Below are 12351 nucleotides of genomic sequence, written 5' to 3'. Positions count from 1 at the left end.
TGGAATTGGGGGTTAAATCACCAAAAATGATTCCCGGGCGTGGCACCGCTGCTGCCCACTGCTCCCCTCACCTCCCAGGGGGTGAACAAGGGGATGGGTCAAATGCAGAGGACAAATTTCGCCACACCTAGTGTGTGTGTGACAATCATTGGTACTTTAACTTTTACTTATCTTATTTAGTTTTTATTTTATATATGTTGACCACATTAACCCTGGCAATGGACCGTGTGTGTATATGTATCTTATGCCATTGTTTACAAATTTGGAAAATAAATAACCAAAAAATTTATATTTTGTTGTTTGTACCGAAAATGAACGGAACCGTGACCTCTAAACCGAGGTACATACCGAACCAAATTTTTTGTGTACCGTTACACCCCTACGTGCAAGTAAAACATGTTGACAATAAAGTTGCATTTGTGTTAAAATATAGGACTATTTTTTTGAGTTAGGTTAAATTATGCAAGTGATTATTCCAAAGTCAAAAGTGTGATTAATCCCATTGCAAAAAGAATCGTTGGACAGCACTAATTATAATACAACCTTTGTAGTGTTGCATAATTGATGTTTATTTTTTATTTATACCTAACTACTCACACCGCCTACAGCCCCTCTCCACCTACTCCCTGTTCATTGTCTATTGCGTGTGCTTTTAAAATAAAGGAGCAGTATTAAATGGAATGCTACCAAGTGTTTTCTGAGTGATGAAAACACTTGAAGAGGTTCATTGTGCAGCATCATGCATCAACCTTATGTCAAATTAACAACAGTGACAAATTAGAATTTTGGATGCATGTGTTGTTTTGGCTCTTAATAGAATGTGCAATTGTATCCGTGTGCAGAAAGGGAAGCTGGAGGAGCTGAACTTCATTCTGGGTGGTGGAGGTCTGGTTGGCGGTCCCATGTATTCAACGGATTTCTACCAGGATGAGCCTTGGGTGGAATTCATCGAGGTGGATGTGAAGGACCCCGACACCGGAGAGAAGGAGGACAACCAGGCCTCGGACACCGAGAGGCTCCTGAGTTCCTCGCAGCCTGTCAGACACAGGGCCGGGTGCTCCAACGCCGTCAGGTAACTTCTCTGTTCCTCGCTTGGAATGGAATCTGGAGATAATTGTTATGAACCATCTTGTCCGCATCAGTTTCCCTGAGGATGATGCCGACCAGGCGCGCAGCTCCAACCCAAACCGGCCCGACGAAGACGCCGTCGTACTCTCGTCCACGCTGCTGCCGGGCCAACCCGACGACAGAGAAGCCTCCCTCGGCATCGACCCGGCGAGAGGGGGCCGGTCGCCTGTCCCCTGTCAAAGTGGACCTCCTCCGACGTGGGTCAACACGGACTTCTATGCCCAGGTCAGCAACGTCATGCCCTTTGGGGGCGTGGTGCTGTCACCCGGCCAGCAGCTCCGCACCCAGAAGGAGGAGGAGCCTAGCGAGACGAGGCGAAAGGAGCTTCAGTTTCAGCTGCTGGTGTTGGATCCCGACGCCCCAGGCGACACCCAGGCTTACTGCACCATGCCCAACGAGGGCTACCAGTCGAACGAGCCTCCGCCCGCCGCAGAGGCGCCTTACGTCCCCCCGCAATCCCCCCAGCTCTTTGCCCCGGTGGCGGCCTACACCGTGGTCCAAGAACTCGACAGTCAGCGCAGTCTTCTGCTCAACCCGCCCTCACGCTCCCCCTCCCCCGCCCCGCCCACCGCCCCGTCATGCCTGTCCCAGCGCACGCTCAAAGACCTCGCAGCCGCAGAGTACGTCACCCCGGACATGCACGGGCTGCTCTCGCCCTGAGGAGTTTTTAGTTTTTCAGGTGACGGAACCTAAACCACTCACATCGAGCCAAGCGGACACGAAGATGCGGGTTTGTCTTCAGGTAAAAAAAAAAAAAGGGAGTCAAATAAATGTTCTTCAGTGTGATTCTTCACAACCCCCGAACCTGTTGGTCCAGAGAGGGAGGAACGTTTTAAAAAAAAAAAAAAGCAATAAGCATCAGTTTGATGATTCGCTGAAGTCTTAACCTCGCAGAGAAGCACAGTGCGGCCATGTTGGGGTGTTTATTTCCTGCTACATCATTCAGAGAAGAAGCATCCGCCATTTTTGATACCTCTTTTTAATCAACGCAACTTTTTTTGGTTGTGCTCGTAATATTCTGCTACCAGTGATTGACAGTATTTTTATGAAATGGTTGGGGTTTTTTTGCTTTCTTACATACAGTGAAGCACAAAATTATTTTTTATCCTCCTGAGAATTTTCACTGGTTCTCATGGGGGATATACTCCTGGCCAAATTTTGAGTAGAATATATTTGAAAACAATATTTTAAATGAATTTTAAAGCATTAGAGGTTGCACACTAGTTTATTGAAAGCCTTGATGATCGGTGCACGTATTGTTTATTGCCATATTTCATATTTAAAATTGTCTTTTCATGAGTGGGAATTGAAAAAAAAAAAAACACCAATTGGTTTCTTTGAATTGAAATTTAAAATATTCATCCATTTTCTATACAGTTTATTTTTATTAGGGTCGCGGGTAAGATGGAGCCTATCGGTCCATGTACCTTCCGTTCATTCTATTTCCAATTCTAAAACGCAAATCCAAAAATAAAATTAGGGCCGTTTTTCGATTTTTATTTTATATGGCAGATTTTAAAACAGAAAAAAAAAGGTTGATTTTCTTTAAACTATTTCCATAAAATTTAATTTTGTGCTGTTTTCCTTTTATGGATTTAAATATTTTCAGGTACCGTATTTTTCGGAGTATAAGTCGCTCCGGAGTATAAGTCGCACCGGCCGAAAATGCATAATAAAGAAGGAAAAAAAACATATATAAGTCGCACTGGAGTATAAGTCGCATTTTTTGGGGAAATTTATTTGATAAAACCCAACACCAAGAATAGACATTTGAAAGGCAATTTAAAATAAATAAAGAATAGTGAACAACAAGCTGAATAAGTGTACGTTATATGACGCATAAATAACCAACTGAGAACGTGCCTGGTATGTTAACGTAACATATTATGGTAAGAGTCATTTAAATAACTATAACATATAGAACATGCTATACGTTTACCAAACAATCTGTCACTCCTAATCGCTAAATCCCATGAAATCTTATACGTCTAGTCTCTTACGTGAATGAGCTAAATAATATTATTTGATATTTTACGGTAATGTGTTAATAATTTCACACATAAGTCGCTCCTGAGTATAAGTCGCACCCCCGGCCAAACTATGAAAAAAAACTGCGACTTATAGTCCAAAAAATACGGTAGTAATTTAAATTTTTCTTATATAAACAATAAAATGAAAATTAAACAGTCTTTTCTACCTAGTTAATGCTTTTCAAAACGAAAAAAAGAAAACTTTCTATTTTAATTAAATGTTTTGTTTTTCAAAATTAAATGTATATCCTTTTTTTTTTGTTTGTTTGTTTTTCAATTTCCATTGATGAAACTAAAATGCGATGACTAAAAGATACACTTCCCTCCCGGGGACACGCCATTTTGTAAGCTGTGTTTTTGTCCGAGGCTGTGGCTCCAAAAAGTGCCATTACTGGTATGTACTTTATCCACTATTTTACATATACACTGTAACTCTGCATTAGTCCGACACATTAGGTGCCAAATATCACATACAACAAACTAACATTGTGGGACAGGAAGACACAAATGCTAGCAACACTAGCTTAGCTATGATAGCTACAGTGCTAACAATAACACTCACATTCTTTATTCTCATATGTAGCAAAAACCTGCTTTTTTTTTAAATATGTATTTATTTTTTTACAAAGCTGTGGGCTCATCTAACTAGAGGCGTGTGTCCATGAGAGGGAAGTGTTTCCTTTTATGACGCAAATTAAAACTCACTTTTACCTCCAAATTTGGCCAAATGAATAATTTTGTGCTAACTTGTTCAGTATACCACAAATACACAGAATGTCTAAATATAAACTGTGACAAACTACACTATATTGCCAAAAGTATTTGGCCACCCATCCAAATGATAAGAATCAGGTGTCCTAATCACTTGGCCCGGCCACAGGTGTATAAAATCAAGCACTTAGGCATGGAGACTGTTTCTACAAACATTTATGAAAGAATGGGCCGCTCTCAGTGATTTCCAGCGTGGAACTGTCATAGGATGCCACCTGTGCAACAAAATCCAGTCGTGAAATTTCCTCCCTCCTAAATATTCCAAAGTCAACTGTCGGCTTTATTATGAGTAAATGGAAGAGTTTGGGAACAACAGCAACTCAGCCACGAAGTGGTAGGCCACGTAAACTGACAGAGAGGGGTCAGCGGATGCTGAAGCGCATAGTGCAAAGAGGTCAACCAGTTTCTAAAGAGCTCCAAACTTCATGTGACCTTCCAATTAGCCCACGTACAGTACGCAGAGAGCTTCATGGAATGGGTTTCCATGGCCGAGCAGCTGCATCTAAGCCATACATCACCGAGTCCAATGCAAAGCGTGGGATGCAGTGGTGTAAAGCACGTCGCCACTGGATTCTAAAGCCGTGGAGACGCCTTCTCTGGAGTGATGAATCACGCTTTTCCATCTGGCAATCTGATGGACGAGTCTGGGTTTGGGAGTTGCCAGGAGAACGGTACATTTCGGACTGCATTGTGCCGAGTGTGACATTTCTGGAGAAGGGATAATGGTGTGGAGCTGTTTTTCAGGAGTTGGGCTTGCCCCCTTAGGTCCAGTGAAAGGAACTTTGAATGCTCCAAGATACTAAAACATTTTGGACAATTCAATGCTCCCAACCTTGTGGGAACAGTTTGGAGCAGGCCCCTTCCTCTTCCAACATGACTGTGCACCAGTGCACAAAGCAAGGTCCATAAAGACGTGGATGACTAGAGTCTGGTGTGGATGAACTTGACTGGCTTGCACAGAGTCCTGACCTGAACCCAATAGAACATCTTTGGGATGAATTAGAACGGAGACTGAGAGCCAGACCAACATCAGTGTGTGACCTCACCAATGCGCTTTTGGAAGAATGGTGGAAAATTCCTATAAACACACTCCGCAACCTTGTGGACAGCCTTCCCAGAAGAGTTGAAGCTGTAATAGCTGCAAAAAGGTGGACCAACACCATATGGTGGGTTATCTGTGAGTTAGGAATGGGATGGCACTTCAAGTTCATATGTGAGTCAAGGCAGGTGGCCAAATACTTTTGGCAATATAGTGTAACTCCTACACATCAAGGTGGCATGGCACCTTGCAGGATGCTGCTGCGTGGCGTTCAAGGACATTAAGGAAAATGCCAGTTGAACCATGCGAGGTTGACCAAAAGGAAAGCACAATGCAGTTTATGGACAGGAATTCTTACTAGTCCTGCCTTTTTGTTTTCTTTCATTGTACTTAGTAAAGGATTTATTTTTTATCCCGTAAACGTGTAGCAACAGTAGTGCTGCACATGAACAGGCTGACGCTAAGCAGTGCTCGTAAACTACACACGCTTATATAACCAGAGTTTTATTGTAATTGTTTTGATACACGGCAAAATAATTCAGGGATGGCGACAGGAGGGAGTGGAAAGAATGTGAAGGTTTGTAATTAGCTCATTAGCTTTATTTTGTAAACTAAACACGGCGTTAGCAACCTGTTGCCATGGTTGCATCGCTAGCTTGTCACATTTGTGTTGATGTATTTTTAGCTAATTATAGGCGTGTTGACACTAGACGAACTAGCAAATATTTTCGTATTCATTGTGTTATGAGGAACTGGCGTGCATATATGGCTAAAAAAAAAACCATCAAGAAGCACATAAACATAATTTTCTCTTGGATTTTGTTCTTCTACCCTTCAACTTTTATTTGGGTAGTAACCACCTGGTGTCAGGGCCAAACTGAAAAGAAATACATATACTGTAGTGATATTATGAATATACCATCAAAAAGTTAAAAGAATGATGTAAGGGGGGGAAAGTAATATTCAGTTTAAAAAGTGGTCATCATACGAAAGTAGTAAAGTCATCTTCATTGAGATATGTTTTATAATTTTCATTTTTGGAAATTATGACTTTTTTTTTTCCTGTAATAGTAAGATTTGACCCTGATAATATTTAAACTGCATTCTTGTACAATTAATTATTTTTCTTTCTCTTAACCTCTAAATGCTTAGTGGCCACATGCGTGGACAGCACCTTTTAGCTCTTATTTCCAAAATTGTTGTACACTACTGAATTGGGGTCTTATGGCCACTTATGTGGACACTTGTACTGCCATCTGGTGGTGTCAGAAGAGCATAACATACAATAGAATTTGGAGGGGGAAAAAAGTGTAAAAATAAGAATTAGCATGTCACTAAACATGAAGTACACGTTTGTGTACTTATGGACTAAGTGCATCATATCAAAAGATGAGTCTTAGTTTTTATTCTAATTAGGGTCCAAAAAGCCCAAATAGCAAAGAGAAATTAAAAAAAAGCAGCTTGGGCCTTAAGAGGTTAATGTTATGACTCTATTCAAGTACAATTTAGACTTTTTCACTTGAACATAATGCCCATTTCTCGTAGTATTATGACGGTGTTTTTGTGCAATTACTGCCTGTTTTTTTCCTGTCAAAATTTGCCAAATATCACAACTTTTTTTCATGTAAGATGACTTGTTTTTTTTCCTCATAACTTCATGTGAAATTATTACTTACAAATTGATTCTCATTAAATTGTATTGTTTTTCCTCATAATAACCCAACTTTATTCTGGTAAAATTTGGGGTACTTTGTAAAATGTATTTTTCATCGTAAAATTACTTAGCATTAAATTGTAGCTTTTTTTCCAAGTAAAATGATTACACTTTCCTTCAATATTACGACTTGATTCTTATTTAATTGCCTAGTTTTTTTCCGACTTGATTTGAGTCAAATTTGGAGTATTTCGTAAAGTTGTCTTTCTCATAGTAAAATTACTAAAAAAAAAAAAAAAAAGTTTTTTTCATATAAAATGTATTCTCTTTCCTTGCAATATAATAATTATTAGTATATAAATATTTATATTAAATTTATTTTATCATTATTAATAATTAATGCAATTAATAATGTTAATGCAGTTTATTATAATATGTGTGGTTTTCCTTGTAATAATAATCTAGTAAAATTTTGTAGAATGTTTTTTCTTCTTTACTCTAAATTAAAATATAGCTTTTTCCCCCTTTATAATTGTACAATTGTATATCATTAACATAATTATGTTATTTAATTCTAGAAATATTTTTTCAGCGTGGCCCTAATACTCTCTCCCGAACAAATCAAACTTTGAACATTTGCTGCCTGGCTGGTTATTAAAAATATTCATATTCGGCCCTAGTGTATGACACAATTTTACAATGTGATGTATTGCTCTATGGTCTTTTTTTTTTCCCCACCGCTGGTGTGCTTGAAAAATATTGTAATTTTTTTGTGTGTATTAATAGCAAGTATAGGCTTATAAAGGGGCAAAACAATGGCAATCCATAAAGAGCTCTAATATGATTGTATCCTGCTCATGTGAAAATGACACACACACACTTACGTACGCCATATAAAAATGTTACCTTGTTATTACCATGGCTGTTGCAGAAATATTATGATACACTGACTGGACACTTCATTAGGTACACCTGCCAGATACCCAATACAAGAGCTGTACAAAAATCTGCTTTTACAAACATAATACTATTTTCTGTATGTAATAATGCAACAATATGTTTACTTTTGTGGTCATGTTGGATCTGTTTAGTGCAGGTTTACCTACTGTAGGTGCATATATAACATTTACTTTTGTTGTCACTTACCCCAACATATTGCTGCTCAGTACTTCTTTCATTTGCTAACCTAATCAAGCTCCCTTAAATGCTCTCACTGGGTATTTATTTACCTAAACTGTGTTCTCTGGAGAGAGGCAGTTGTTTAATAAAACTCAGTAAAATTAACCTAATTGTTTGATACTGTTTTAGCTTGCATAAGATAATAATAATAATAGATTTGTGTTCCAACTATCGTGGGATCACACTCCTCAGTCTTCCCGGTAAGGTCTATTCAGGTGTACTGGAGAGGAGGCTACGCCGGATAGTCGAACCTCGGATTCAGGAGGAACAGTGTGGTTTTCGTCCTGGTCGTGGAACTGTGGACCAGCTCTATACTCTCGGCAGGGTCCTTGAGGGTGCATGGGAGTTTGCCCAACCAGTCTACATGTGCTTTGTGGACTTGGAGAAGGCATTTGACCGTGTACCCCGGGAAGTCCTGTGGGGAGTGCTCAGAGAGTATGGGGTATCGGACTGTCTGATTGTGGCGGTCCGCTCCCTGTACGATCAGTGTCAGAGCTTGGTCCGCATTGCCGGCAGTAAGTCGGACCTGTTTCCAGTGAGGGTTGGACTCCGCCAAGGCTGCCCTTTGTCACCGATTCTGTTCGTAACTTTTACGGACAGAATTTCTAGGCGCAGTCAAGGCGTTGAGGGGATCTGGTTTGGTGGCTGCAGGATTAGGTCTCTGCTTTTTGCAGATGATGTGGTCCTGATGGCTTCATCTGGCCAGGATCTTCAGCTCTCACTGGATCGGTTCGCAGCCGAGTGTGAAGCGACTGGGATGGTAATCAGCACCTCCAAGTCCAAATACAAGGGTGGAGTGCCATCTCCAGGTTGGGGAGGAGATCTTGCCCTAAGTAAAGGAGTTCAAGTACCTCGGAGTCTTGTTCACGAGTGAGGGAAGAGTGGATCGTGAGATCGACAGGCGGATCGGTGCGGCGTCTTCAGTAATGCGGACGCTGTATCGATCCGTTGTGGTGAAGAAGGAGCTGAGGCGGAAGGCAAAGCTCTGAATTTATCGGTCGATCTACGTTCCCATCCTCACCTATGGCCAAGAGCTTTGGGTTATGACCGAAAGGACAAGATCACGGGTACAAGCGGCCAAAATGAGCTTCCTCCGCCGGGTGGCGGGGCTCTCCCTTAGAGATAGGGCATACTTGCCAACCCTCCCGAATTTTCCGGGAGACTCCCGAAATTCAGCGCCTCTCCCGAAAACCTCCCGGGACAAATTTTCTCTCGAAAATCTCCCGAAATTCCTGCCCAATCACGTTATAACTGTAGAATGATGGAGGGCGAGTTCTTGGTTTCTTATGTGGGTTTATTGTTAGGCAGTTTCATTAACGTTCTCCCAGCGCGGTAACAACACACAACAACAGCAGTCACGTTTTCATCTACCGTAAAGCAGTTCTTCTGCCGTAAACAGCAATGTTGTGACACTTTTAAACAGGACAATACTGCCATCTAGTGCATTTGATGAAAGCACTTTTGTGCGTGCCACACAGCAATGCATCATCAGAGAGGGTGTTCAGCATGGTTAGAAAAATAGTGACAGAGAATAGAACAAGGATGGACAATTCAACCCTTAACTCAACAATGAGTAGATGAGTGTTATGTGTGTGTATATGTGTAAATAAATGAACACTGAAATTCAAGTATTTCTCTTATTTATATATATATATATATATATATATATATATATATGTAATAAAATAAATATATATTTATAGCTAGAATTCACTGAAAGTCAAGTATTTCTCGTATGTATATATATATATATATATATATATATATATATATATATATATATATATATATATATATATATATATATACGTATGTATATGTGTATGTATGTATATATATATATATATATATATACATGAAATATTTGACTTGGTGAATTCTAGCTGTAAATATACTCCTCCCCTCTTAACCACGCCCCCCACCCCCCACCTCCCCACCCCCCACCTCCCGAAATCGAAGGTCTCAAGGTTGGCAAGTATGAGATAGGGTGAGAAGCTCTGTCATCCGGGAGGAGCTCATAGTAAAGCCGCTGCTCCTTCACATCGAGAGGAGCCAGATGAGGTGGTTCAGGCATCTGGTCAGGATGCCACCCGAACGCCTCCATAGGGAGGTGTTTCGGGCATGTCTGAAACACGCGGGAAGACCCAGGACACGTTGGGAAGACTATCTCTCCCGGCTGGCCTGGGAACGCCTCGGGTTCCCCCGGGAGGAGCTGGACGAAGTGGCTTGGTAGAGAGAAGTCTGGGCTTCCCTGCTTAGGAAGGGGAACACTAGAACCACAAATAGCTGCCCCCAACAAGTAAAATAAATAGTCAAATACAATAAAAACTAGAACAGCCTAATAGTTAGAACTAGCACACATATATCTAAAAAAAAACTTGTTTTTAAAAGAAGGGTTTTCAAGCCTTTTTTAAAAGCATTCACAGTCTGTGGTGCCCTCAGGTGGTCAGGGAGAGCATTCCACAGACTGGGAGCGGCGGAGCAGAAAGCCCGGTCTCCCATAGTTCCGAGCTTTGTCCTCGGAGGTTGGAAGGGTTAACCTGTCCGGAGCGGAGGTGTCGTGTGATCTCTTTGACCGTATGGTAGTTTATGAATAACTATATTAAAACATGAGCGACAGAACCAATGTTGTAATAGCGATAAGGAGCGAACTCCCGAGCCAGCATTAATACTGCAAGTGGGTCGATTCCAGCGTAACAGGAACGAGTGTCACGCCAGATGAGTAGCGCATGCAGAGGTAAAGAAATTGGAGTATTGACAGGAACATTTTGATCCAAGTAAGGAGGAATGTGCCGTAGAGCTCTGTTATGAATTATGAATAAAACAGGGATACAAGGACATGTTTTCTTTATGGAAAAGTTGAATATTTGTGCCGAGATTTGCAAAAGCGTCTTGTGTGCAAATGAAAGAACAAGTGTGAATGTTCTGCGCTTCTTTTTCTTTTCCTCTTGGAGCTTTCCGTGCAGATCAATGTAATTTTGTTGTTTTGTTTTTCATTGCCCGCCCCCAACGGGTTTATCAGGTTTATTTCTGAATGTTACAGACACTTTAGAAGAAGCACTTTGTAGGCACAGTGTGCTCCCATGAGAATTTACTGAGATTACACATGAAATGTAACGGCACTCAATATACGTTATTGTCATTTTAAAATGTTCTTCCTTCTACCTTTTCTAGTTTACCCTCTTGTGATTGACTTTAGGTAATGGCCGACATGATACAGTTCTAAAATTATGAGGGGGGGAATCTAAAAGTTACAAGAATAAAATTAGTTATGACTTTATCATGACATATGAGTTTTTTTCCTACAAAAAATGTTTGCATACTATTCTGACTTTACTTTTTATAAAACACTTAGTTTTTTTGGTGTAAGGTTATGACTTTTCTCATTATATTCTGACCTGATTCTCATAAAATTAGTTTCTCATAATAGTCGAATAAATTACTTGGTTTTTTTGTACCTTTTAATATGAGGACTTTATTTTTACAACAATTTGCTTTTTTTCTTGTAAAATAGATGAATACTATAACTGTACTGTATTCTCTCATAGTCATGAAATCATTACTTTTTTGTGTAATAGAATGACTTTATTCTCATGCTTTTCCCCTCCCCTATGACAGGTTGCCGTTTTTTCTGTGTGATATTAGCACTCCCCCATTTTTTGTCATTAAACCATGACTCTTTATTACCACCGTATTTTTCGGACTATAAGTCGCAGTTTTTTTCATAGTTTGGCCCGGGCTCCAGTGCGACTTATATGTTTTTTTCCTTCTTTATTATGCATTTTCCAAAAATACGGTAATTAGTTTTTTTTTGTCATTGCTGTTTTTTCTCAGAATGTGAGGACTTTATTCCCATAATCTTTATTCCACATAATACTTTTAACTTGATTTTTTCCTTGCAACATTATGACTTATTCTGATTAATTTACTTGTTTTTTTTCTTTTACTATTTTTAAAATGACAAGTTAGTTTGTAGTTACATTAATTTTTTTATGGCAATACTATGACTATTCTCATAAATTCATTGTTTTTTTTTTTTTGCTCAATGACTTTTCTCCAAAAAAAAAACCCTTGGGTTTTGAATCTATTTTTTTTTTCCCACATAGTTTTATTCTGGGTTACATTTTCTAATGGCATTCTAACTTTATTCTCAAAGTTAAAATGTTTTTCCTGTAAATACTATGGCTTTATTTTAGTAAATGAAAAAATGTTTTCTTGTAATAATATGACTTAATTTTCATAACGTTTTAAATACTAATATGACTATGTTCATAAAAGTACTTAATTTTCCTCTTACAAAAGTTTGACTTGATTCAGTGATAGAACTTTATTTTAGTAATATTTATTTATGACAAATATATATATTTCCAGTACTAGTAAAATGATTAAAAACTGTTTTTCTGATCCGAGTTTTTGTGATTTTCTACTAAATTCTCATGAGAACACACACAGCATCAATTGTTAATTAAATTAAATAGTATGTTGGTTGAATGGGTTAGATATATTTGCTTTTTCTATTAATTACAAAGTGACTATCAATACGTGTATCG

At 39.3% G+C, this 12351-nt stretch overlaps 1 protein-coding gene across 1 annotated transcript in view; it reads left to right on the top strand.

Moving 5' to 3' along the window:
* Positions 1-6635, top strand: part of ghra (growth hormone receptor a) — a 127001-nt gene extending 120366 nt beyond the window's left edge. The window contains exons 9-10 of the mRNA XM_061928821.2: positions 843-1072; positions 1143-6635. Of these exons, the coding sequence (XP_061784805.1) occupies positions 843-1072; positions 1143-1788 (876 nt within the window). The 3' untranslated portion in view covers positions 1789-6635. The remainder of the gene's footprint in view (positions 1-842; positions 1073-1142) is intronic.
* The last annotated feature ends 5716 nt before the right edge of the window (positions 6636-12351 follow it).

The sequence above is a fragment of the Nerophis lumbriciformis genome, linkage group LG33 (genome assembly GCF_033978685.3).
Source record: "Nerophis lumbriciformis linkage group LG33, RoL_Nlum_v2.1, whole genome shotgun sequence".
Lineage (NCBI taxonomy): Eukaryota > Metazoa > Chordata > Actinopteri > Syngnathiformes > Syngnathidae > Nerophis > Nerophis lumbriciformis.
Note: the sequence above shows the minus strand (reverse complement) of the source record. Positions and strands in the feature narration are given on the sequence as shown.